The following is a 26,507-nucleotide window of genomic DNA, read 5'->3' on the forward strand; positions in this document are numbered from 1 at the left end:
GATAGGATCCAATTCCGTTCTCTAACAGAGAATACAAAAATGGGATTAACCTCCAAAGATCAAGAACTTCATCTGCTTAGGAATCTTCATCTTTCCAAACCGAGGAGAAAATAGAATCACCCACCAAGAAGGATTGGACAAATATTGGAATGAAGATTTGTAAGAGAAACCTTTGGAAGAACTTGGACTCCAAAGCTGGACATCCCCTTCTCAGGACAAAAGTGAACAAGGAAGAGAGAATAGAAGACCCAAGACGTTTGAAGGTTCTCTAACAGTCAAAGGAAGACAAAAACAATGAAAGAAGAAGACACACAAATCTGTCTGTTTGAGGTTTGAAGCAACCAAAGGAATTTTGAGAGAGGATAAATGATATAAAGAAGGAAATAAGGATCAGAGAGATGAGTTAACAATTAGAGAGGTGAGTTAATGCGGGTAGAAGTTGAAGCTTTTGAAGAGAAGTTTGATTGATTTTTGATGTCATATGATAGAGATGCTTCGTAAATTGAGGAAACCTCCTTGTTTCATGACCTCATGGCTACTTTAACCACGAAGAGTGAATTGAGGATGAGTTTTTGGAGTAATGTTTTATGGTGGCGTGTCTTTCAATTAGAATATTTTTGGGAAAAAAACTAAATAAATGCTTCCTATAAAAGCATTTTAAATGTCTTGGATTTAAAATGGTGGTGAGTTAATGCGGGTAGAAGTTGAAGCTTTCGAAGAGAAGTTTGATTGATTTTTGATGTCATATGATAGAGATGCTTCCTAAATTGAGGAAACCTCCTTGTTTCATGACCTCATGGCTACTTTAACCACGAAGAGTGAATTGAGGATGAGTTTTTGGAGTAATGTTTTATGGTGGTGTGTCTTTCAATTAGAATATTTTTTGGGAAAAAAAAAAACTAAATAAATGCTTCCTATAAAAGCATTTTAAATGTCTTGGATTTATAAGCAAATAATGCAACCCAACACCATGAAAACTTAATTAATTAGTCAAAGACATTTCTCTCTCAAAACGTAATATACTTTTTGTTCTGTAAACATGCTGGTGTATATTGAACTAAGGAAGTTATTGTACAAATTGGATAGAAGAAACTTCTCTGGAGGTGGAGCTGAATGGGCAGGGACTTGGAGGAGTAGAAACAGGAACTATGCCTTCAAGCATAGGAATGACCTGTCTCATTGTGGGTCTTTGAGATGGGTCCTCTTGAATACACCAAATTGCAACCATCACAAACCTTTCTAACCTCCCCATGTCATCAATGGCCTCAAAATCCCCTTCAACTAAAACATCTAATCTTCCTTGCTGATAGCAGTCATAGGCCCAATCTACCAATATTTCTCTTCCTTGTTCATAAACTTCCATATCTCCATTCCTTCTACAACATATAATTTCTAGCATCAGGACACCAAAACTATACACATCAACCTTGGTAGTCAGTGGGGTTGACTTGAACCAATCTGGAGCGATATACCCCGTCGTTCCTTTGATATTAGTTTCAACTCTATTTCTACTTTGATCTATTTTCAATAGCTTTGCCAATCCAAAATCAGAAATTTTGGGATTGTAGTGTTCATCAAGAAGTACATTTTGGGGTTTTATATCGCAATGGATGATTTCGGTGTTGCATTCTTCGTGTAAGTACAAGAGGCCTCTTGCTATTCCGTAGGTTATTTTGGTTCTGAGATCCCAACTGAGCTTTGTATCACCAAAAAGAAAGCTTGCTAGGCTGCCATTGCTCAGAAACTCATAAACTAACATGCACTTTTTACCATCATCACAATATCCATGTAGTCGAGTGATATTTTTGTGATGTGCTTCACCAACTACAATCACTTCAGTTTTGAATTCTTTCTCACTATCTTCAAACATATGGTTGAATATCTTAACAGCAATAGAGCCAACTTCAGTTACCCCTTTGTAAACAATGCCACAAGATCCTCGTCCCAGTTCTTCCTTAAACCCATTTGTAGCTTCTCTAAGTTCTTTAAATGTAAATTTCTGCATACTACCAAAATTTCCTCTTGGTAGGAAATCACTTGTATGTTTCTTTCTGCGGTGGTAGATGAAACCTCGAGATATAAAACTAGCCAATACTAGAATGATCAATAGAGAGCTACCGAGCAATATAGAAAGCACAAGAACTAATGTGTCTTGGTTCTTCTTTCCTTTAGATCTTGGAAGATTGGAGTCTTGTCCTATAGAACTAATGTTTCTTCTTAATTTTAGGAAAGAAATAGATCTTTCACTGCTATCTTTCCTCCCATTAGCAAGTGGCAGTTTCTTCTTCCAACAACTATTATCTCTATATACAACTACTACACAGAAGCAATCAAGCAAGCATGCATTCTTGCACTCTTCAACTGTAAAAGGCTTGAATAACTCGTAATCTTGAGTTGGCCAATCAGTATTTGGAAGATCTTGTAGACTATATAGATCATTGATTAAATTTTTCTCACCGCCTTCACATATTGGCTGGATATTAGGTTTGCAATCGCTGTACTTATCATTCAGATCAATTAATGAATAACCAGGTGGGCACTTGCAACTTGGCCTTTGATCATTGTTTAATGTGCAGATACTATTGTATCCACAAACTCCAGAACTCAAGTTTCCTCGCATAGCAACACATATATTATTTGGTATCTTCTTAAAGTGCATCCATGTTGCATTAAAAGCTGAGGGATTCCTTGAATGGTGACTTACAGAGATCACACCATCAAAATTGAGAGTGACTTGGTAATAATGAGTGTTAGCCGGGTAAGTGCCTTCGGGTTCACTAATGTTTACTCTCTTTCCATTTCTTTGCATTATATACAAGAAACCGTCTTCATCAAAGACAACTTGATTACCCTCGAAAGCTTGTATGACATGGTAAGGTTCATAGGCATACGTGGTGGGCAAACTTCTCGTATTGAGCACAAGATTACCTTCAGAGAAACGAAGTTGAAACTTTCCTAGTGAGTAAGTATTTTGTGATTTGCGCGAAGAAAGAAAGTTGTTTACCTCCATTTTTTGAGTAGGAAGCAAAGTGTCCACAGGTTGGTTGAAACTCTCCCATAAGGGAGTAGTATTTGAGTCTAGAAGCACCAAATTTCCCGTATCATATATTGTACCAAAGGCTACCACACTTGAAGTAGGACCTGATTTCCAAAGTTCTCCACCTTGAGAGCTTTTAAGCAATAAACCATTTGAAGCAGTTACTTCCACCTTTGAACCCTTCGGGACTGGATTTTGATCATGTTGAGCAAACCAAACTATAGTTTTTTCATCTATTTTGTTGTACCATATACAAAGTAAGAATAGCCCGTCATCGACTTCCCGGAATCCAAATGCGAAATGATCAGCTGGAGAAATCCATGGAGAAGCAGAAGCATCACCAGCAATAAGAGAGCCACCAACGTTTAGCATGCTATTACTTTGAGCATAAACCACTAAAGGCAGCAAGAGAAAAATATGAGGAATCATACAAGCCATGGAAGTTTTATTCTTTGTATAAATAGAATAGGAAAGCTAGAAGATATCATCCGTCCATAGGAAGAAAAAATGGGGATTTGTTGCAATTCCTCCTAACATTTGGTTTGAACTTTGACTGAATGATATCTTTCCAGGTGTTAATGCAATTTGGAATTGATTGCATCAGAAAGTGGACATTTCAATAGTTTTGGACTAATTTTGTTGGGTCCCAGCCACCTACTCCTAAGAATTGTCTTATCCTAATGCAAGTAATATTTTGCATTTTCAAATCATTAGTCTACTTATTGGTTCACCTGTAGCATCAAAGTCAAAAGTTTTGTGACACCGAAGTTTTTGTAATTTGAGTTGTGGTTTGAACGAAATCAAAGGGTTTTTTTTCATAACAAACATCTTTCTTGGGATGATCGGTTTGGTTCTTCTCGTTTGAAGGTCTCTTATTGATGTTCTCTTTTTAAAAGTTTTGCAGGATATGCTATTTAAGATACTTATTTCAGTCGGAACACTGTTATGTTGCTTTTATAATTTCATTATGTTTAATAATTTGTTTCCCTTTCTATTAAGTTTTTTTTTATTCCTTCTGGGTTTCTTGTATTTTTTAGCGTTAGGCTATTTTATTCTATCAATGAAAAGTGATCGTTTCCTTTTTCTAAAAAAATCATTAGTTTGTGGACTTGCATTCGAGAGGAAAGTTCTTCGTTGACTTAAATTACAAATTTGCTCGGTGAATGGGAAGTTCTCATTTTTCTCCGACCTTAAAAGTTCTGTTCCTATAAAGATGTTGAAAATTTCCCATTTTCTCCTGGCTTACTTTTCTTTCTCTCTCAACTTTCCATTCTCCATGAGAATTTCACATTAGTCTTGTATATAATATTGGTTATGTAAGAAAAAGGGAAAAGGTAAGAAAACAGTGTTCTTTTCGAGCTTGAATCTTTTGATGCAAATACTAAAACAAATAATTTTATCTTCGGTTCGATGTACTAATTCGATTTTAAAGTAAAATTATGGAGTGGAAACTACGAGAAGATAGAAATTTGATTTCATCTTATTATTTATTTAATCTTGAAGAAGGAATCTGCCGTTTTTGTTAAAAGACTTGCGGCCTTGCTGCATCATTCTACAATAGTGTTGTTGAGAATCTCAAGATGGTTTTTTCAAGTATGATTTTTTTTTTTTTGGTTTTTTAAGTCTTTCTTTTAATTCCGTGAGTGTTTGAGCCTGTTTATATGTACTCGTGCTCTATTCACTTCCTTTCTTATTGGCTTGGTCTTTAGATACATAGAAAACATTATCCAACGAGATTGATTCATAAAATTGAAATATTGTGGATTCTCTTAAACCTCTCCCTGCCTTTATTCTTCATTATAATTTTTTTCTTGTTTTGCTCCATTCCTCTATATCTTGGTAACGACTATTATGACTATCAAATCTTTGGTGTCAGTTATTTGAAGACTTTTCTGTACACATGACACGTATATCATTCTATTCAGATTATCGATGCATCTCGTGTGGAGTTGAAATTCAAAGAAGGTTGGATTTAGGATTGCATCTTCTGGTTATTTTATGTTAGACTGGGATTTCAAGTTGAAGTTCCTGGAGAAAGTTTGATGGTGTGTTCAAATATGTTAGAACTACTTGTTGGCCAATAATGTTGTCGATGTTTAAGAACTATTTCTTTCAAGAGTTTGGACTCCCGTTAGCTTGCCAAAGAGGAGATCGAGAAATGATTGAGGAATTCGTTCTTCATCTATTTTTCAAAGAGATGCTTGTTTCTATAGTTGGTTAGAGTCTATGATATTTTTTGAACTATTTGGGAGAGGAATAAAATTAGGCGTGTTTGGCCGAAGGCGTTTGAAAGTAAAGTAGGAAGTTATGAACTCCGCTCCTTGTTTGGTTTAAGGATTTTACGAGTTCCACCACTAAAAAACAGCAATTTTATATCTTATCAACTTCTTACATTGTGGACTTCAGAAGTTCACAACTTTCTAGACTTCATAACTCTATACTCTTTATAATTCAACTCTTAACCCCAAATAGAAATGTGGAGAGAGACTGTGATGATGTTTGGTGCATAGAGAGGTTTTTGTGTTTCTTTTTAGGCTTTGAGTTCGAAGATTTTTTTTTGTAATTTTCCTCTAGAAAGTGTTTTGGTTGTGAATCTTTAAAAAAAGGTTTTGCAAGCTTTTTTCTCTTGTATTTTTTTTCTTAATGTTCATTTGTTTCCATAAAAGTAAAGTCGATTAACTTCTAAAATCTAGAAATTTCACTACCTCTTTATTTTAAAGGAAATGAGGCAGATTTAAGGCAAAAGGGTTGTCTAAATACATTCACTAATCACTGCACACAATACTTGTATATTTGGATTGCTAATATCTACCGTGATATCTTTTGGATGAATTTTGAGAGTAATATTTTTAGGCAAATCACTGTTTCTGTGCAACAAAAACTCTCCAACAAAGGGATGAATTTTCTAAGCATTAAATAAGAATGTTTTTTAAGTACAGAAAAAATGTTTTTAAGCCCCTAAGAAGTTGATCTAATAATTGCCGAATGTTTTCTTACAGATTACTTTTGAGGCAATTTTAATCAACCAAACCTCATAAATAAATTTGATTAAAATAGTTCCAAAGATCTACAGATCTCATCCAACTCCCACTCTTATCCTGTAAGCATACTGATTTACCATGAACAAAGGAAGTTGTGTACAAATACTCACATAGAAGAAACTTGTGAACAAATTGAGTTGAATGGGTAAGGACTAGGAGGAGAAGAAACAGGAACTACTTCTTCCAGCATATACATTACCTCTTTCATTGTGGGTCTTTGAGATGGATCCTCTTGAATGCACCAAATTGCAACTTTCACAAACCTTTCCAACCTCTCCTTGTCATCAATGGCCTCCATATCTCCTTCAACTAAAACATTTAATCTTCCTTGTTGTAAGCAATCATAGGCCCAATCCACCAATATTTCCCTTCCTTCTTCAGAAACTTCCACATCTTCTCCGTTACTTCTACAACATATGATTTCTAGCAGCAGGACACCAAAACTATACACATCCACCTTGGTAGTCACGCGGGTCGACTTGAACCAATCTGGAGCGATATACCCTGTCGTTCCTTTGATGTTGGTTTCGATTCTGTTTCTACTTTGATCCATTTTCAGTAGCTTTGCCAATCCGAAATCGGAAATCTTGGGATTGTAGTATTCATCAAGAAGTACATTTTGGGGTTTTATATCGCAATGTATGATTTGGGTGTTGCATTCGTCGTGTAAGTACGAGAGTCCTCTTGCAATTCCATAGGTTATTTTGGTTCTGATGTCCCAACTGAGCTTCGTATCACTGAAAAGAAATCTTGCTAGGTTGTCATTGCTCATAAACTCGTAAATCAAAATGTAGGTTTTATTTTCATCACAGTATCCGAATAGACGGATAATGTTTTTATGATGTGTCTGACTAACCACATTAATTTCAGATTTGAATTCTTTCTCACCATCTTCAGTCATGTTAAATTTCTTAACAGCAATAGGGCCGACTTCCATCGTTCCTTTGTAAACAATGCCACAAGATCCTCTTCCTAGTTCTTCTTCGAACTGGTTTGTAGCTTCACTAATTTCTTTGAATGCAAACTTCCGCATGCTACTTCCAAAGCTTTCTCTTGGATGGAAATCACCCGTAAGTTTCTCTTTGTGGTTGAAGGTGTAACCCCGACATATCAGACTAACCAATATGAGAACAATCAACGCAAAGCTACCAAGCAACGTGGAAAGCACCAGAACTAACGTGTTCGGTTTCTTCTTTCCTTTCGGTATTGGAAGATCAAAGCCTTGCCCAAAGGAACTTGTACTAAGTTTTAAATAAGAAACAGATGTTTCATTTTTATCTTCTCTCCCATTAGAGAGTGGTAGCTTCTTCTTCCAACAACTATTGTCTCTATATACTGCCACCACACAGAAGCAATCAAGCAAGCAAGCATTCTTGCACTCTTCAACTGTAAAAGGCCAGAATAACTCGTAATCTTGTGTTGGCCAATTAGTATTTGGAAGAACTCGTAGACTATATAGATTGTTGGTTAAATTGTTCTCACCACCTTCACATATTGGCTGGATATTTGGCTTGCAGTCGCTGTACTTATTGTTCGAATCAATTAATGAATAACCAGGTGGGCACTTGCAACTTGGCCTTTGATCATTGTTTAATATGCAGATGCTATTGTATCCACAAACTCCCGAACTATAGTTTCCGCGCATAGTAACACATATATTATGTGGTATCTTCTTAAAGTGCATCCATGTTGCATTAAAAGCTGAGGGATTCCTTGTATGGTGACTTACAGTGATCACACCATCAAAATTGAGAGTGACTTGGTAATAATGAGCATTAGTCGGGTAAGCGCTTTCGGGTTCACTAATATTTACTCTCTTTCCATTTCTTTGCATTATATACAAGAAACCATCTTTGTCGAACACAATTTGGTTACCTTCATAGGCTTGTATAACATGGTAAGGTTCGTAAGTATAGGTGCTGGGCAAACTTATGATATTGAGCACAAGATTACCTTCCGACAACCGGAGTTGGAACTTTCCTAACGCGTAACTATTTTGTGATTTACGCGAAGAAAGTAAGCTGTTTACCTCGATTTTTTGAGTAGGAAGTAAAATGTTTGCAGGTTGTTTGAAACTCTCCCATAAGGTAGTAGAATTTGAATCTAGAAGCACCAAATTGCCATCGTCATTAATCTTACCAAATGCGACCACACCTGAAATTGGACTTGGTTTCCATGGTTCTCCACCTTGAGAACTTTGAAGCAATAAGCCACTTGAAGCAGTTACTTCCAATTTTGAACCTCTTGGGGCTGGATTTTGATCATGTATAGCATACCAAGCAATGGATTTTTCATCTAGTTTGTTGTACCAAATAGAAAGCAAGAAGAGATCACCTTCAACTTGTTTAAATCCAAATGCAAATTCATCAGAAGGAGATCTCCATGGAGAAAAAGAAGGATCACCAGCTATGAGAGAGCTGCCAATGTATAACATGCTATCACTTTGAGCATAGATTATTGAAGGCAGAAAGAGAAAAAGATGAGGAATTAAACAAGCCATGGAAATGTTGATAGAGGTAACTCGCTAGGAAGGAAGAGTTTGGCGTTTTGTGCAATTTTGTTTTTCCACAAGGTTGTTTTGATTGAATGGTTTGTTTCCTATAGACTTTTGAACAATTTTTGGGGCTGTTGGCTACTCTTTCTTCATTGTGATGGACCCAACAAGTTGGAAAATGCAAGTACTTCATATTAATTGTCTTGTGACTCTACTGGGATGTTGATGGGTGGGGTGGAGATGGTTGAAGGCTTCTTCGGCTTTGTATAAGTCTATGATTTAGTTTTCCTTCTCAAAATTTCGTATAGGTTGGGGTTTCTTTCTTTTTTCTTTTGAGAAAATTGATTAAAGGATCTCTTTTGCAAGTCCAAATGATTTTTACCATACTTTTTAGAAAACATAAGTTTTTTCGACCTCTTACTTACATCATCCTTAACATTTTTTTCTTTTAAATTACCATCACTTTCTTTTCCTCCCTTTGCCAATTTTCATGTCTTTTTCCTTCTCCTCTTCTCCGACACCTGTTGTTTCATTTTCATTTTCTTTTTCCTCTTCTTCACTAGTGAGTGGCTAGACTAGATCCGATGGGCAACCAAACGAAGCAGATCTTGTAAGTCTTCTCTCCCTCGCTTAAGTTTTTGTTGTAGAACAAGACCGAGCGTTAGAGAGTTAGATCAAGCATTGAAGAGCAAGAAAGGATAAGGGAGCGAGATTGTCACGAATTTCGTCGACTAAATCCATGTCAAATATTTTGTCGAATCACACACCAAACACTAGTTTTAGTGGTAAATCTGGGTCAAACTCATGGAGCACACTAATTCTTCAAACAAATTGATTTCCAGCTTGAGGTAGAAGGGGATGGAGTTGAATTTGATTGCAAGAAAGTAAATTACAAAGAAATAGTACGGTAAAGAAATTCTATGTCAAAAGAGTCTAGCTTGGGTTTGATGGATTTTCTCTATTCTATGCATTTGATCATACTTTCATCATCACCAAATTTCTAGATTGATTATACCTAACCAATTAGATTGGAAATGCGAATTGAATTGTTCTAGGCAACTAATCGATATTAATCGAACCGATGACTCATATGAAATTCAGATCAATACTAATTTGCATTAAGTTCAAGGGCACATTAGAGTGAATAATTAACTTCCATGTGTCTAGCTAATTATTTGATAGTTCAATCCTAAGTTGATTAGAACAATATGTACCCAACATTTTCTTACATATTTTTGAGGCAATGAAGAGGAATTATATCACATTAAGCAAATATCATGCGTCTCATGCATCCACAACATGAATTTAATAATTATAGCCAGAATTGAAAAGGTTCAACAAGAAAATTCAGTTCAAACGTCACAAATGCATAGGATCTAAAGGAAATCTTAAGCAACCCAAGCTAGATCGAGTTACATTTCTTCTTATCCACTTGTTGAATAACGAGAAAATGTTCAGAAATCAAATCCAATTGAAACTACTCAAAAATATAGAAAAAATAGATGCAAGTTGGCTGGAATTTGTAATAGATGGTTGGCGGCAGAACAAACCTTTTATTTAAGTGCCATGACGTCGTGGCTTTTTCACGACAAACCTCATTATGTCTTACAACGTCGTGCATAGTGTCATGATCATGCTTGTCTAGGGTCTGTTGCTCATGGCCGAATGCCTGCTCCCACCTCATATTCTATTGCTTTCATTGTATTTTAGTTTCTTTATATTTTATTTTATTGTAAGTGACATCTCACACCTTAGCATATGCGAGCCTGCTAGTTCCTTTTTTGTTTAGAATCTATTATATTAGAGTAAGATTAATCACCGTACCTTTATACCCACGAATTATCAGATATAAAGTTGTTGGCTCTTATTGAAAGCATGTTTGAGAAAAAGAGACGACATTATAAGGCTATAAGTAACAACAATTTCTTTTGAATGACGCTAATTTGTTTTCTTTGTTTTACTCTACACTAATTTGGGCCGTATAATTACAACAATGACAAGATGGATATATATAAGCTAGTATAAGAATGAATTGTATGAACTTAATTATGGTGAATTAAATAACGATACATAGATGTAGAACAATATTTGGTTCATGTACGTTTAATAAAGATTAGGAAGAGGGGCCACTTTCTACATCATTAAGATATTATGGTTGTTTGTTGTAATGAATATACAAAGGGTTTTAGATTGTTAACTTTTCAATTTAGAGTTTTAAACCTTGGTTTTTCCCTTTTTTTTTTATTCTTTAATATTTTTTTTTAACCATATATGGGGCATGGAAATGGAATTATTATGTTCTATATGAATTGCATTTTGTCAAACTAAAAACTAAGGAAGCGTTTAGGACAAGGAGTGAGTTATAATAGTTTGATGATTATAATAATCTACGTTTGGGATTTAGAATATTATAGTCTAAGTAATTATAGTTTGTGTTTGGGGTGCAAATTATTATAGTTCGAATTATTATTGTCTGTGTTTAGGGTGCAAACTATTATAGTATGTGTTATTATAATTTATATTTGTGGTGTAGACTGTTATAGTATGTGTTATTATAATTTATATTTGTGGTATAGACTATTATAGTATGTGTTATTATAATATTTGTTTGGATGCAGATTATTATAGTCTAGGTTTTCACTACTCTTTTGTGTCATACATATATCTAATACATGAAATACATATTTTTCTTAAATTAATTTTATTAAATCTTGTTGATTTAGGGTGTTTATTTAATAAATTTAGCTTTAATCTCCCTAAAGTAATTTCCTCGTCTATTTAGGTGATTGTGTATGAAATAATGTTACACATACATCTCTACAAATCAACTACAAAGTTACATTTTCTTCAAATTTGATGGCCTTTTTGGATTTGTTCTTCTTCAATATCCCTCGAGGAGCTTTCCTACTTGATTCTCTTCAACTTTTGTGAAGGAAGTTTTTCAATTTCTCGTGAGAAATTCTTCAAATTCTTCATGGGTACAAACCCTCTACAACCTTTAATTCATAAATTCTATACCAAATTATTTGCATAATTCTCTAAATCCATCTCTTAATTACTCAACCCTTGAAAATAAAGTTCTAATACAGTCATAACATCCATACTTTATCTTGTTTAATTCAGGCAAGGTTATAAACATAGCATCATTGTCAATCATAAAACATACCTGGCGAGTGACGAAGGACCGTATTAGCCATAGGGGTAAAACAAAAATAAAGACTTACATCGTAAGTCAGTCTGCAAAACCTAAAAACTTAGGCTCTTATACCAACTGTGACGATCCAACTCTATATACTAAGATGAGGTCATTACTACTTAAAGGATAATAAAACTTTCTTAAATCCAAATGAAAAATAACAAATTTTCATAATTAAAATCTCAAATACTCATTAAAATCATAAATAAACTAAAGTACGTAGAAATACATCTAAAAGAATAAAATCCTAGTCGGGTCCTATCTAGTTTCAAAAAGGAAAATAATGAAAATACAAACTATTGAAATAAAAACAAATAACATAATGACGAAAGCAAAAGTGTTTCCCTATGGCACGCTACGACCATTTCTTGTCATTCGTCAACTTTCTTCTGCCCTTACCTCTACCTCTACCTAAAATATTAAACATAAGAGAGTGAGTATAATAATATACTCAGTAAGGGACCTATTACTAGTCCCGCTAGGTGTCTCTTAACTTTCTATTAGAGTTATGTAAAGTGGTACCTCTAAACTGGCACGTTCCCAAACACGTGCAATCTGTAATTTCGTAGGGACATCTCTAGTCTTCGTGGATCCAAAGGGACATCTAGGACAAACTGGTCTTTAGTGGACCTGTAGGAAACACTAAGACAATCGGGTTGTGAGTGACCCCATTGAGTCACTCATAAACATATCATCTCATACTGGACTGGTGGTCTTGTCGGACTACACTACAAGAGATGGGGGTACTCCCGACGCCAAAAAACGTCGGCGAAAATGAAAAGTACATCGGGAAAGGATATTCCGACGTACAACACGACATCGGAAAGAAAGTCGGGAGAAACGCGTCGAGAGAGGCTTTCCCGATGCCGTGTTGGTACGGCATCGGGAAAGCCTCTCCCAACGCCAATATATGCGTCGGCAAAGGTGGCGTCGTGAATACCTCGTTCTCGATGCAATTTATGCCGACGCACCTTGCGGCGTTGGGAATTCCTTTTTTTCGATGTTTTTTCCAACGTTTCATTACGTCGGGAATTCCTTCATATATATATATAGTTTAATATTTTATTTCTATTTTTTTCCTTAAAATATTTTGCTCAAACATTCACAACAATGTTCGGATTGCTCAAATATTTTTTCCGACGTTTTGGATTAAATTAAAACAAATTGAATATAAATTAAAATAAATTAAGAAATATACAAACACAAATTAAAAAAATAGAATTAGTATTAATAATACGAATAAGTTCACTACAAAAAAATATAGTTCTCAAAATAGAAAAAACATAAACATAAGTAAAATTCTCCTAACGAAGTGTGTATGCGCGTCATTCTACACCTTCGGTCTTAAAAATGATATAAAAATAACTAAGTTTAGTACATAATCGTATATTGCAAAAACTTAAAAATAATAGAGACATATATGTCCCGCAGAGCTAGGGGCCATGTGGTGGTCCCTGTTATGCACGAGTTAATTCTTCTATCATCTTTTTCATGCTTTCCACTTGTGAAGCTAATGTTTGGTAGTTTCTATCTTGTACTTCAATCCGTTCCAAAGCTTCATGAAGTTTAGCTTGTAATTCAATCTCTTTTTCTATGGACTGCAAACAAGATGTCGACGAACTGCTTGCACTCGCCGTTCTTCGGACCTTCGGCTTAGGTCCCCCAAAATACGTCGGGGAAAAGGGAATTTTCGACGCTCATTAAACGATTTTTCCAACGCTACACCATGCGTCGAGAAAACCCCCTATTTCCGACGCCACTCCCGACGCACTGTGCGCGGCGTCGGGAATAATGTGTTTTTTTAATTAATTTGACCTTTTCCTGACGCCGCGTGGCCGACGCTTGTTTGATGCGTCGAGAAAAAGGTTTTTCCCGACGCCTTTCCCAACGCAGTCTCGATAGCATCGAGAATACCCTTTTTTCCGATGTTCTTTATGCCAACGTCTTTTTATGCGTCGGGAATGCTCCGTTTTCTTGTAGTGCTACGTAGTCATAAAAAGTGGTTATCTCCAGGGACACCCATATGGGTACGACTCTAATGTATAAAGCTAACAGCACACTCTATCTGTAGCATGTAGCATAACATAGCATCATAAGCATGACATGAATATTAACCGTAGCATTCTTAATCAAGATTAACATTTCATGCATAAACATCAACATCATCAAATATCATCATCAACATATCTCATGTCATAACTATCAATCATCTTAAACATAAACTCTCTTATGACTATCAGTCATCATAAACATAAATTCATTATGCATCTTAGCTACCTCAATGCATAATGGAAAAATTTTACATGCAAGCTCTTACTTCAGTTTGAAGGTTTAATAGAAGAATCTCTTACTTGGAGATTAGCTTAACCAAGTTCTAACAGCAAATAGCCAAACTTTTCCAAACAACGAAGTCCTAAATAGTAAGGAAAAATATTAAATTCAATAACTTAATTAACAGTTGATTAAGGATCCAAATAATCCAGTTGATTCAACTTACCCAAAGTCGAGGTTGAATCAAAATTATCCTTGGTTGGGAAAAACTCCACAGCTCAAACTTTGAGTTAAAATATATCCAATTTAATCCAAAATTAAACTATTTAGGGTCCAAAATTAACCATTGTTGGGCATTACCCAAAACCCAATTAGACTTACCAAAACTTACCAATAAGTGAAAAAAAAGGCAAAAATTAAGCTTGGCGACTCAAATGGCTTGGAAGACAGGGATCGACTAGGACGCGCTGAGGGTGGCTCGGCTTGACGCAGGGATTGACTCGCGTGTGAGACGACTCGGGTGAAGGACGCACGCAACTGAAGAGAAGAAGTGGCTTGCGGCTTGGGAGGGTGAATCGGCTCGGAGGACGGCTCAGCAGAACGCAGCTTGCTGACGAACCTATTCGAACGGCTGATGCGATCGGGCAAACGACTCAATCTGACGTTCGGCAACAGTTGCTGCTTAACAAACGGCGCAGCGAAAAACACCCGATTGCAATGAACGCAAAGTGAAAACAGAGAAGGTTCGACGGTGCTACTTGAGGCTTGACGGTCGATAATCGACGAGGGAGGTCGGGCTTCGAACGGACGAACAGCGAACCCGCAACGTCCGACAAAGAAGACACAGCGGTGATCGGAGATGGTGGCAGCTAGGGTTGCAGTAGGGTTTTCTTGTGATGAAGAAGAAGAAGATGAAAAGTTGTGCACATAAATCGAAGTCCTATTTAAATAAAAATAATAATATAATAATTATTATTTTTCTTTCCTCTTTCCTCTTTCCTCGATCTTTTCCAAATAAAATAACTTCTTCTCTCTCTTTATTTAAAACCAACCAAATCTCTTTTAAAAACTCAAATCTCCCTCTCTCTCCGATCACTTCACCTTTATCTTTCCAAAATAATATATAACCTTAAATAATTACATTTATCTTCATAATATAATTATTTTAACTTTAACTTCAATTAATTATATACTCCTATATATAATTATCCAACATTCTTTCCAATACAAATCCCCCAACAAAAATCACTTAAAATAAACAAATTCAATCATTAATTCCAAATTCAATTGATTAGATATTTCCCCAAAATATCTAATTAATTCTAATTTATAGAAATCAAAGATTTCCAACAATTAAATCAAATAAGACCCAAAATAATTTCAACAATTGTCAAAATTAAACTTAAGATAATTAAGAATAAATTACCTTAATTTGAGGCGTTACAATACTTTACTTGTGTAATGATTGAATAATCCTCCTAGGTCAGTAAATTAAAACATTTTACTAGCTAGGTATACATTCATTATCTACTTTACTAATACATTTAGAATCGAGATAATTTTCATACCTTCCCAATAGTGTTGGTTGTTGCTCGTTTAGACAGACTTTCATATATTTTTCTTCATTCGGTTGTTCTATTTGTTGGTTGATCATATTAGGAGCTTATGTCTGGTTTTGTTTATTTACATCTCCTTCGCTCCTTCATTTTCTTCATTTTTTTTCTGTTGAGATTTGCCCACTCATAAGATGTATCAACATCTGGGTTTTCTTCATTCTCGTCTTCTTCTTCTTCTTTACTATCAAGCCTTCTTTCAAATTTAATAGCCACCTATTTAGATTATAAAGGCATTAGTATGTAACTATTTTTATTGAGTATTTATATCTAATAGAACATGTAATTAAGATGAAATCATACTACATACCATAAATTGTTGACTGTTAACTTGTTCCTCTGCATGGCTTTCTATTTTTTTCCATCTTATTCACCATCAAATTCATTTTCTCCATTAGTTCTTCAATTTCTCTTTTAGTAAGGCCTGGTCGGAACCTATTGATTTTTATTCAACATTTCATTCATCACTTGATTTTTCTCTATTCTTTCTAGCCTTTTCAATATAAGATCATTGTCAACTAAGTAGTGCCCGCCTCTATTAATTGTTGGGTCCACTACATGTGACTATGATCTACTTTTCTAGAGTTGTACTTCAACTTCAAGGATGAAAGTTTTTTCTTCTTCCAAGAATGGTTCAAACCATGACATTCTTATTTCTTCTTTTGTTGCTAGAAGTGGACATATTTCAAGTTATAGGATAAAAAACATACACAAACGGTAGATTATTAAAGATGTTGAATATTAAAAATATTTATCGTGTACTACATAAAAGATGTTACCTCAGGTGATTTAAATACTTTATTCTACAAGTCCATCCATTTTGGTTGACTATTAGCTGCTCGGTTTATTATTCTCGGTATCTTCATACCAACTTTTTTTGCAAAACAATTTTATCGTGAGGTTAAATTGGAGAATCGAAAATTACTTCATAAGCCCATACAAGGATTGGGAAGACAAAACCACCCAACATCATATTTTATAGCACACTTGCTAGATGTTGCTTTGTGCATTGTATCAACTAAAAGGTCAAAGGCTAACCTACCCCAAACATAGGTTCTAAAAATTTCTTCATCATCGATCATTAAGACATGGTCAATGTCTACAGATACACTATTTTGTTTAGGTAAAAGGAAAGTCTCCAAGAAATATAGTTGACAATTTTTAACCTATCACTATCAGTCCTAGTCGTACTAACCTTGAAGCCTACATTTATATACATCTTTATTATTTTGCTTTCTCCATCAAAATACATGACTTTTATATGACCATTTTCCTTGATATCATCCCTGATTATCTTTGGTAAAGGTCCATAACTATGCCCTATTATTAGAGCAAATTCTCTAAAACCAAATCTTATGACTCTTCCTCATACTAAGAAGTTTAATTCTTTGAAAGATTTTGCTTTGCATTGTCTTTGTATCAGATGCATCAACAATTGTGAGGATTGGTTTGTAATCGCGAAGTCAAGGGAGTATCGAAAAGGTGTTTCCCTAATTTTTTCTAAAGTTTTTCCCTAATATTTTCGATTACTTCCAACTTAGTTTCAAGGTTTATCTTCAATGGTCCATTTCTCTTTTGGCTTGGCATTAGGTATAATTCATCCTAAGACAATAAAAGACATAATGAGTATTACCTTATAACCTTGGATTACCATGATTTTCTTACACCAATTCAAACAACATATTTAGTTTTTATACAGTCAAATATATGTTGTTCAAGAATAATTAATCCATAATTAAATTTATCCGAACATAATGTTAGATATTCAGCGAGTCTTAATATAATTAACGAAATTTTTTTACTTATAATAGAATCATTGTGTGTATTACAAACCTCACTTTTTTCTCTAACATAGACAATTTTTTCTAGACCCTATTTAGTTTTCATTGGTCTTTCAGTATCTTTTTCAACTCTTGTCTTCAAGGATGAACATTGTATTAAGTATTACATACATCTATTCTATAAAGCATAGAAAGAAACACTACCTTTTTTATTTTTTTCTTCAACAATTGGTGTCTTATGTGGTTTTGAAATTATTGCTTCATGGCTTTTTTATTGTTCGTCAATCTCTTCCTTGCTTTGTTTTTTCTCATTCTCTTATGTATTATCTTCAGTATCTTTTTCCTCGTTACTACGATCCTGCATTTGAAATAATTACATGTGAATTATATTATTATATACCCTAGATAGTGTATAATTACAGTTCTGTTTGCTTTATACTCTGTAAAACAATGTGTATATATTATTGTATGTAGTATTTTCTAAGTGGTAAATGTGATTTGGATTTAAAATCATAATTTGTTTACTTTCGTCTTCGGTTTTTTTTGTTGTTACACTCATACCACCTATTGCTTCAGTTCTTTCTCTTTTCTTCATTTCTTTTATTTTCGATATTTCAACTGATCCTACTTCCATTTGGTTGTTTGTTTCTTGTACGAACAAACATATTCGATTAATAGGATGAAATTAAATTCAGAACTACTTTTTTTTTAAGGGAATACCTCTTTACTTAAACTTTCAATTGTTTCAAATTGTTTAGTCCCTTTTCCAGTCTCCCCTGGAGCTCTCAATCAATCACTGTGTCTTGCACTCGTCATGGTCTTTTTTCTTTCCTCTCTTTTGATTATACGAAAAAAATCATTTTAAAAGGACAATTATTTTCTATTATGTTTTTCTCCCAACAAAATAGACTAAATTATTGTGTTATTTTTCAAATGAAATGTCCCAAAAATCTCGGTTACATTTATAAATTAAATAATACAAACTATTTTCAGAAAAAATCGGGCAAAAAATCTCCCTTTAAAAGTCAAAGAAGATGGAACATTTTTACCTTTCTTCTTCCGAGTGAGGGTTCTTGTGCTTCAACCCCGAGTGTTTAAAAATACAGGATGTATGCTTGCAGATTGAAGATTGAAGATGGAAGATGGAGGTGAGCGTTAGCGTAGCGTGCTTTAAGATGGAGCTGTAACTTGAAGATGAAAATGCAGCCCCTTGTTCAAGATGGAATTGAAACTTCAAATGGAATGGTAACTTGCAGAAGGGAGGGTGGAGATTAAGATTTGCTCGTTTGAAGAAGATGGAAAATCGAAAAAGAAAAAAGAAAAATGGCGATGATGCAAGACGAAGATGAAAGACGATGGAAAATGAAAAATGGTGATGAAGGAAGACATAAGAATGGAAAACGGAGATGAATGAAGATGGAAAGGGAAGGAAAAAGAAGATCACTTCAACGGTCTGCAAAATGGAGATGAAATGTTATTATTTTGAAAGGACAAGTGTGTAAGTGTAATTATGTTTCAACATTTATGAAAGAGTAATTTCTTAATGAAAGTAGCTTGTAATCCACAATTATGTATTATGTAACATCCTCACCAAGAAAATTGTTCTCTCTACCCATACGACATAACTAACGCATTGGTTGTTAACCACACAATCACACAATTCATGTCAATTTTCTATACTTTTACATTTTCATATTCTTTTTTTTTTTTTTTCAATTTCAAGTACTATAAGTTTTCTCACACTACTAAAAACATTAAAACAATGCTTTTTGATTGGATGGTAGGAATTTATTGTTGTTCATCATTAAATCAATGAATTATGACAAAGTATTTGTCTTTTTAAAAATACAAATCATATAAGCCTTTCAAACAATGGAGCTAAATGGGTAGTGAGGACATGGAGGAAGAGAAACCTCTAAATTCCCTGCAAGCATTAACATAACATTCTCCATGGTTGGTCTTTTAGATGGCTCTTCTTGAATGCACCAAATTGCTACTTTTAAAAATCTTTCAACTCTAACAATGTCATCTATGGCCTCCATATCTCCTTCAATTAAAACATCCAACCTTCCTTGTTCATAGCAATCATAAGCCCAATCAGTCAAAACCTCTCTCTCTCCTTGAGCACCATCACCAACTTCCATCTCCACATTCCTTCTACAACATATGATCTCTAGCAACAACACTCCATAGCTGTACACGTCGACCTTGGCATTTATCGGCGAAGATCTGAACCAATCTGGAGCCACATACCCTTTTGTTCCTCTTATGCCAGTTTCGGTTCTACTTTGATCCATCTTTAACAATTTTGCCAACCCGAAATCAGAGATCTTGGCGTTGCAATCGTCGTCGAGAAGTATGTTTTGAGGCTTTATATCACAGTGAATGATGTGTGAGCCACATTCTTCATGTAGATACAAGAGTCCTCTGGCGATTTCGTAGGCTATTTGAGTTCTAAGCTTCCAACTTGGTTTGAGATCATTATTGAAGAGGAAAGTAGATAATGAGCCGTTACTCATGAATTGGTAAACGAGCATTCGGTTGTTACCCTCATCGCAATATCCGAGTAGACGAACCAAATTTTTGTGGTGTGTTTGGCCAATTACATTCACTTCAGTTCTGAACTCCTTCTCTCTTTCTGCTTCAAACATTCTGTCCAATTTCTTGACAGCAATATCACCTACTTCTGTTGTTCCTTTGTAAACAATCCCACAAGATCCCCTTCCTAGTTCTTCCTTGAAACCATTTGTTGCTTTGTAAATATCCATATATGCAAAACTGATCAGATTACATTCCGAAGAGAAATTCTTTGCGCAAGTTTTACCTAATATCTCTCTTTTCAAGACAAAGAAACACAATAATATGAAGATCATAAGAACAGAGCTACCAAAGAGTACAGAGATGACTAGAATTGTTGTGGTTTGTTTCTTTGGTGCTCCACCACCATTTGGGAAACTCTCAAGAGAGACATTTTTTCTTAATTTAAGGAAAGAAACAGATGTAATACTTGCATCTTGTCTTCCATTGGAGAGTGGTAGCCTTTTCTTCCAACAGTCTCTACCTCCAAACACTGCTAATACACAAAAGCAATCTTCCAAGCAAGAACTTTTGCAAGTTTGTTCATTCATGGTGGGAAAACGCTCATAATCATACATTGGCCAATTAGTGTTTTGAAGATCCACCATTTCATACAGATTCTGGTTGAATTTGTCATCTTCGTCTTCACAACCCTGTGCAATAAATGGTTTACAATTACCAAATTCATCGTTCGAATCAACAAAAGAATACCCTTGTGCACAATTACAACTCGGCCTTCCATTAGATTTCAACGAGCAAATACTGTTAAATCCACAGATTCCAGAACCAAGACTTCCAATGGGATTCTCGATAGAAAGACAGATATTATCAGGTATTCTAAACAAATCTTTCCACCTTCCATTAGCAACTACTCCATTAGTGTTCTTGGGATAAGAACTTACAGTCAAAACTCCATCAAAATTCATGGTGGCTTTGTAATAATAAGCCTCAACAGGATTACCAACACTAAACTGTGTAATATTAACTTGTACTCCATTTCTTTTCAGCACATACAAAAATCCAAATTCATGAAAAATCACTTCACTACCAGAATTCTGAGTACTAGCAGGATCAAAAGTATTGCTAATATAATATGCATCATAGTGATAACCATAGGGTAAATTTATGGTGTTTAGAACAGCATTTCCATCTCCAAGCAAACGGAACTGAAATTTTCCAAGCAAGAAATTACCTGGCAAATACAAAAAATCCGTTTCTTATTAATATGGAGCAGAATGTTAATGTTTATTAATAATAGATAAAAGTGTTTATCAGTGAAGGGAAAATGATTACCTATTATCAATTAAAAAAAAATGTAATCTTTTATACGTGAGAGAATCTGAGCAAGCAACCTTACGTTGATTCTTTTAAGACAATTTATTTCACACTCTAGTGAACAATTGAGTTTCATGAGTAATTGTTTCTCCTGAGAACATATTACTTCTTTTTTGTGTGAAAATTGTACCTCCTTCGGAAGATCCAACAAACAAAAATTAATCCAACTTAAACAAACATACATTTTTTCCTATTGGTTGCTTAGTTTTCAAGAATATATTTAAAAGGTACCTCTACCAATAAAATCGTTAATTTAATATACTAAATGTGGCAAGATTGGATAAAAAAAAAAGAAGTTTTAATATTTTTCCCTCTTTTCCAAGTCATATCTCCCTCCACATCATTCTTTAGTATATTAAATTAATGATTTTATTAGAAGAGACTCTTTAAAGGTATGCTCCAAAACTCATGACTAATATCACACGTCACTAAGAACTCAGCGGCCAAAAGAGTAATTTTCTTTTCCCAAAACATATCTATTATTGAAACAATGCGAAAACTGAAAGGATGCAACTCTACACCTACCGAAATGGATTTTCAAAATGAGAAATTACCTAGCGATTTACGAGAAGAAAGAACACCTCCTACTTCCAATTTCTGCGAAGGAAGCAATGTATCTGTTGGATATGAGAAGCTCTCCCAAATTGATCCATTGATTGAATCCACAAGCATGAAATTACCCGTATCATTCAAAGTAGCAAACGAAATAGAGGATGTAATAGGCTTCGATTTCCAAATTTCTTCACCGTTAGGGTTTCGAAGAACCAATCCGGTTGAAGCAGTGAGCTGAATCTTGGATCCTTTTGGAGCGAAAACAGGGTTGTTGTCGTCGGATTTTGCAAACCAAACGATGTTGTTTTCAGGCACTTTGTAAAACCAAATTGCGAGAAGATAACGGTTATCGTTATCGAGGTTTTGGAATCCAAACGCAAAATGGTTTGAAGGAGAAAGCCATGGTTGAACGGAAGAGTTGTCGGCGATTAGAGAGCTGCCAGTGGGGATTTGAGTTGCGTTGGTTTGAGCAAGGATGGAAGTTAGGAAGAGGAGAAGAGAAAGAGTTGGTGGAATCATGGAAGATATTTGAGCTGCTTTGATTTTGAAAGAACAAAGGAAGATGATGAAGAAGAAGGATTGAACATTAAGAGAATCAGTGAAAGACTGAACGACTTTAGATTGATTGATTAATAAATGGTTTTCAAAAAGACTTCTAAGTTTGAAATTTCGTACCAAGAAATGAAACATTTGACCCATTCTCTCACAAAGTGACATAGCAGCGTTTTTCTCCCCCTCTTAAAAAATGTCTTTTTAAACTATTATTAAAAGCAAAATGATCAGTTTTGAACTCTTTTTTAAACATTTCTAAATTTAAGAATGTTTTTGAAATTTTGGAAACTTTGTAGATATTTTTAACATAAATTATAAAGTTGAGAACATGTTTTTAATAATTTAACAACCTTTTCTATTATGTTATTTTAGTTTTTTTAAAATAAAAAAAAAAACGCAGAGATTAAGTGTACTGAGGTTGAGAAATTATTTGATTGGTAGTTGATATATTAATTGAACTCTTAAATGTGTTTTCTTTTCTTCTTATTGTATTATACTTTCTAAAAACGCGTTCGTTTTTACCATTTTTCTTTTCTTCCAAAGGTTCAAACGTCAAATAATGGAAACTGCGACTCTGTCAACTTTTAGGCACAGTTAAAACTTTTTAATTGCTCTCATTTGTGTTATATAATTGCAAGTTAGAAATATGATTTTGGTCCACTCTTTTATTATTATTATTTGAAATTTGTTTGATTTTAGTTATGTATTTTGGATCTTTCAATTCTTTTCATTCTATTTTTTAAAAGGATTGTACCAAATATCACAATATAGAAAATAAATATAATATATAGCACAAGATAACACTATTTGTAAAAATAAATTTAAACAATCATATTGACCATGCTAAACGATCATTTTGACTAGGTAAGCGATCATTTACATCATATCCACACAATCATGTAGTTCTTTTTAAATGATGGAAAAAGGGTTTTAAATCTAAACGATCATTCGATCTTGTTGACTATATTAAGCAATCATGTTGGCTAGGTAAGTGGCCATTTAGATCATATCCACACGGCCTTGTAGTTCTTTTTAAATGATGGGAAAAAGGGCTTCAAATGTAAACGATCGTGTAGATCATGCTAAATGATCACGTTGACTAAGTAAGCGATCGTTTAGATCACGTCCACACGATCGTGTAGTTCTTTTTAAACGATAGAAAAATGACGACTTCATATCTAGATGATCGTGTTGACCATGTTAAACGATCGTGTTGATTAGGTAAGCAATCGTTTAGATCATACTGAAGTAATATTTAAACGATCTTGATATTCTAGAAGAGGAGTTGGAAAAAAGAGAGAATATGAAGAAAGAAAGAAAAAAGAAAAAGATAAACAAAAATAGAAGAAAGAAAATCTAAAAGAGGAGTTAAAGAAATTTGGGAGAGAAGATGAATAAATCGCAAAGAAGAAGAAGAAATAGAAGTAATGAATCGTCCGCAATATCAAGAGCAAATCTGAAATTTATGAAAATATTTTGTTGGCTTGCTGGACTTTTTAATTTTGTTACACGAGCCGTAAATATTTTGTTGTTGTGTTATATTTATGAAAATTAACCAGAATTAAACATAATTAAACAAAATTAAGATAATCAACTCGAAATTTATCTTAATTGTTTTTTAGTGTTACACCAAATGTGAGGAAATCTCATCGTATAAGGTACACAAGATCATCTCATTTCATCATTTCAGTTCATATTAAATCTCATTCATTTATAAATCACATGCATTTTAAGAAATGGAAAAGCATAAGAGAAATCATGTAACACAGGGTTTCCATAGCAATACATTTAAGAATTTAAACACATTTGAAATCCTTTTATTTTTAAAAATATTTTTAGGAAAAACCACTCACAATCGATTGGCTTCTTCACCTACTTCTTGGTCAAGAACTTCCTCACTTTTGCTTGCCGAATTCAAGCTCGTGATGAATCTTTGGAAATCTTGAAATACTCTTAATTCTTCTTACGTGAACTCAGGGTAAAAGTAGCTTAAAAGAATCATCGAACTTCATCTATTTATAAGTCTCTCCGGTGAATCTTCCCATGCAAAAATGATGACTTCTACCTGACAGTGAGAATTAGTCGATGCCAGAATGCCACACGTCACTGTCATTTCTCTTATCTTGAATTTGGATTGAGTGGTAAAATCAAATCAATTGTCGGCTTTCTTACATGAGGATGACGTCACTACTTCCTTATGAAGGAAGCTCAAAACGCATAACAATGTATTGCATAGTCTTCATCGCATAACTTAGAACGTAAAACGAGTGTAATCTCATTGCATAGGGCAGAATGTGATCAAGGCCTCACAGTCTATTTATGCTAAAAAGAAAAAGAAAACCACAATATCACTTTATAGTAGCATTACCTTGATAGTATTGTTATATAGTAGCCTATTAGCGATATTGCTTATAAATGCTATTAGAGATATTATTTTGTTGCTATCAGTGATCGTAATAAAAGAATATCATTGATATTAGCTATCAAAAATATCAATCGATTGCCTAATTAAACCTTATCAATTCAAATATGTTTACCAAGGAGATATAAATTATAAAAAAAAATATTCTTCTAATGATGTTGCTTATATTTACTATCAACGATATTCTTCTAATGCAAGCATCAATAGATAATGTTAGTGATATCATTTTATGTTGATAACAATATCGAAAAATTATTGATAGTAGCTATCAGGAATATCAATTGATAGCAACATCGTTGATAAAAGATATCAGTGATAGCAACTAATACCACATTTCTCAAATTGAAAGCTATTACTGATAGCAGTTCAACAATAACAGCTAACTATAGCAACTAATTCCATATTTTTCAAATTGAAAGTTACTCTACCCTTCAGTGGTCATTATTGATAAAAGCTATCGTTGATAGCCGTTATCAATTATATCAATTGATAACATATTTTTCAAATTAAAAATTATCATTGATAGCATCTATTAGTGATAGCAACGTATAACAACTATTGATTGTTATTAATAATAGCTTTAAATTAAATTTTAACAAACTGGAAATAAAATATATATAATAGTGACAATATATCGTTGATAGTAGCTATCAGTGATAACAACTAATAACAATTATCAGTCATATTTACTAATTATAACATAGCTTTCAATATGAAAAAAATTGAGAAGTGTGAAAAAATCCTTTGTCAAATTGAAAGCTATTATTATCAGTGATAATAACTATCATTATGTAAAATTTTAAATTTAGTTTGATAAAATTAATTAAGCAATAATAATTTTTCACGTAAGAAAATATAGTATGTTATTTGTTTTCAAAATTTGCAGTAAAAATCCACTATAGAAGATAATAAATGTGAAAATTAACATTACATTAAGATTAAAGAACTAAATTTAATATTTATGGATAGCAAAATAACTCAATTAAATAATTAAAAATACATAATTAAGATTTATGGATATTCATTACCCTTATATTGAACCCACTACATTTACGGTAATTTTGGTTGAAAATCGATTACAACAATTTGTATTACGATTTGATAAGCATGATCACCTAAATGTATTTCAAAAAACAACAGCCAAAAATTTGAAGTGATAGCGAAGGATCAAATAGAGATTAACATGTAAACTCAAAAGTATTTCTTCTTACAATACTTAGGAGAGAATCAAATCTCTAACTTCAAAGTTCTTTTTCCAATACTATTTTACTTATATCTTTTCAAAAGTTTTATTTAGGTGGTCATGACAAAACAAATACAATCACTAAAGTTGATGCGTAGTAAGATTTAATGATTAAAGTGCCACAAATTTTGAAGTACAAAAACTATATGCCGCTTTTATAAAAATTCAGATACCGGAGTTGTTTTTTCAATCAAAAGTATAATGGTTTATCACACAATTATTTTGTTTTTGTATTTACCAAACATGGTAACCAACTTGTTCAAACCAAAAACTAATATGCTTCCTCCTACAGCTGATTTAGTAAAAACATGACTAATAGCAATTATTTTACAAGATACAACAATTCCAAACTAAACCTTAATATGACTGTTAATATGACTGTTAAGAAAGCTA

At 33.7% G+C, this 26,507-nt stretch overlaps 3 protein-coding genes and 1 long non-coding RNA gene across 5 annotated transcripts; 1 reads left to right on the forward strand and 3 right to left on the reverse strand.

Annotated features, from left to right (window-relative positions):
- Nucleotides 1–982: 982 nt before the first annotated feature.
- On the reverse strand, nucleotides 983–3,559 carry LOC103492505 (G-type lectin S-receptor-like serine/threonine-protein kinase LECRK3). Of its 2 annotated transcripts, XM_017045495.2 has the most exons (2): nucleotides 3,005–3,193; nucleotides 983–2,928 (listed from the first exon to the last, which is right to left on the reverse strand). In XM_017045495.2, exons 1-2 carry the CDS (start codon nucleotides 3,057–3,059, stop codon nucleotides 1,067–1,069), a joined length of 1,917 nt encoding a protein of 638 aa, XP_016900984.2. In that variant the 5' UTR covers nucleotides 3,060–3,193; the 3' UTR covers nucleotides 983–1,066. The 2 variants fall into 2 exon arrangements, with proteins under 2 accessions (XP_016900984.2, XP_050936780.1); XM_051080823.1 differs by having other exon boundaries at nucleotides 983–3,559.
- A 2,493-nt stretch (nucleotides 3,560–6,052) lies between these two features.
- On the reverse strand, nucleotides 6,053–8,653 carry LOC103492508 (G-type lectin S-receptor-like serine/threonine-protein kinase RLK1). Its single transcript, XM_008452907.3, has one exon. The coding sequence runs from the start codon at nucleotides 8,576–8,578 to the stop codon at nucleotides 6,185–6,187; it is 2,394 nt and encodes a 797-aa protein (XP_008451129.2). The 5' UTR covers nucleotides 8,579–8,653; the 3' UTR covers nucleotides 6,053–6,184.
- Nucleotides 8,654–8,981: 328 nt separating this feature from the next.
- LOC127147320 (uncharacterized) lies at nucleotides 8,982–19,808 on the forward strand. Its single transcript, XR_007818452.1, has 3 exons — nucleotides 8,982–9,182; nucleotides 17,076–17,134; nucleotides 18,555–19,808. It is a non-coding gene; the product is annotated as an uncharacterized LOC127147320 (long non-coding RNA).
- LOC103492509 (G-type lectin S-receptor-like serine/threonine-protein kinase LECRK2) lies at nucleotides 19,212–22,709 on the reverse strand. Its single transcript, XM_008452908.3, has 2 exons — nucleotides 21,900–22,709; nucleotides 19,212–21,202 (listed from the first exon to the last, which is right to left on the reverse strand). Exons 1-2 carry the CDS (start codon nucleotides 22,612–22,614, stop codon nucleotides 19,299–19,301), a joined length of 2,619 nt encoding a protein of 872 aa, XP_008451130.2. The 5' UTR covers nucleotides 22,615–22,709; the 3' UTR covers nucleotides 19,212–19,298.
- Nucleotides 22,710–26,507: the final 3,798 nt, after the last annotated feature.

The sequence above is a fragment of the Cucumis melo genome, chromosome 2 (assembly GCF_025177605.1).
Source record: "Cucumis melo cultivar AY chromosome 2, USDA_Cmelo_AY_1.0, whole genome shotgun sequence".
NCBI classification, from domain to species: domain Eukaryota; kingdom Viridiplantae; phylum Streptophyta; class Magnoliopsida; order Cucurbitales; family Cucurbitaceae; genus Cucumis; species Cucumis melo.

What these genes read in the sequence shown, in the direction of transcription:
- LOC103492508 (XM_008452907.3), bottom strand. Translation starts at nt 8,578, where the DNA reads ATGGCTTGTTTAATTCCTCATCTTTTTCTCTTTCTGCCTTCAATAATC.
- LOC103492505 (XM_051080823.1), bottom strand. Translation starts at nt 3,475, where the DNA reads ATGGCTTGTATGATTCCTCATATTTTTCTCTTGCTGCCTTTAGTGGTT.
- LOC103492509 (XM_008452908.3), bottom strand. Translation starts at nt 22,614, where the DNA reads ATGTCACTTTGTGAGAGAATGGGTCAAATGTTTCATTTCTTGGTACGA. An exon ending in TTCTTCTCGTAAATCGCTAG is followed by an intron (nt 21,203 to 21,899) that starts GTAATTTCTCAT and finishes TGTATTTGCCAG; the next exon opens with GTAATTTCTTGCTTGGAAAA.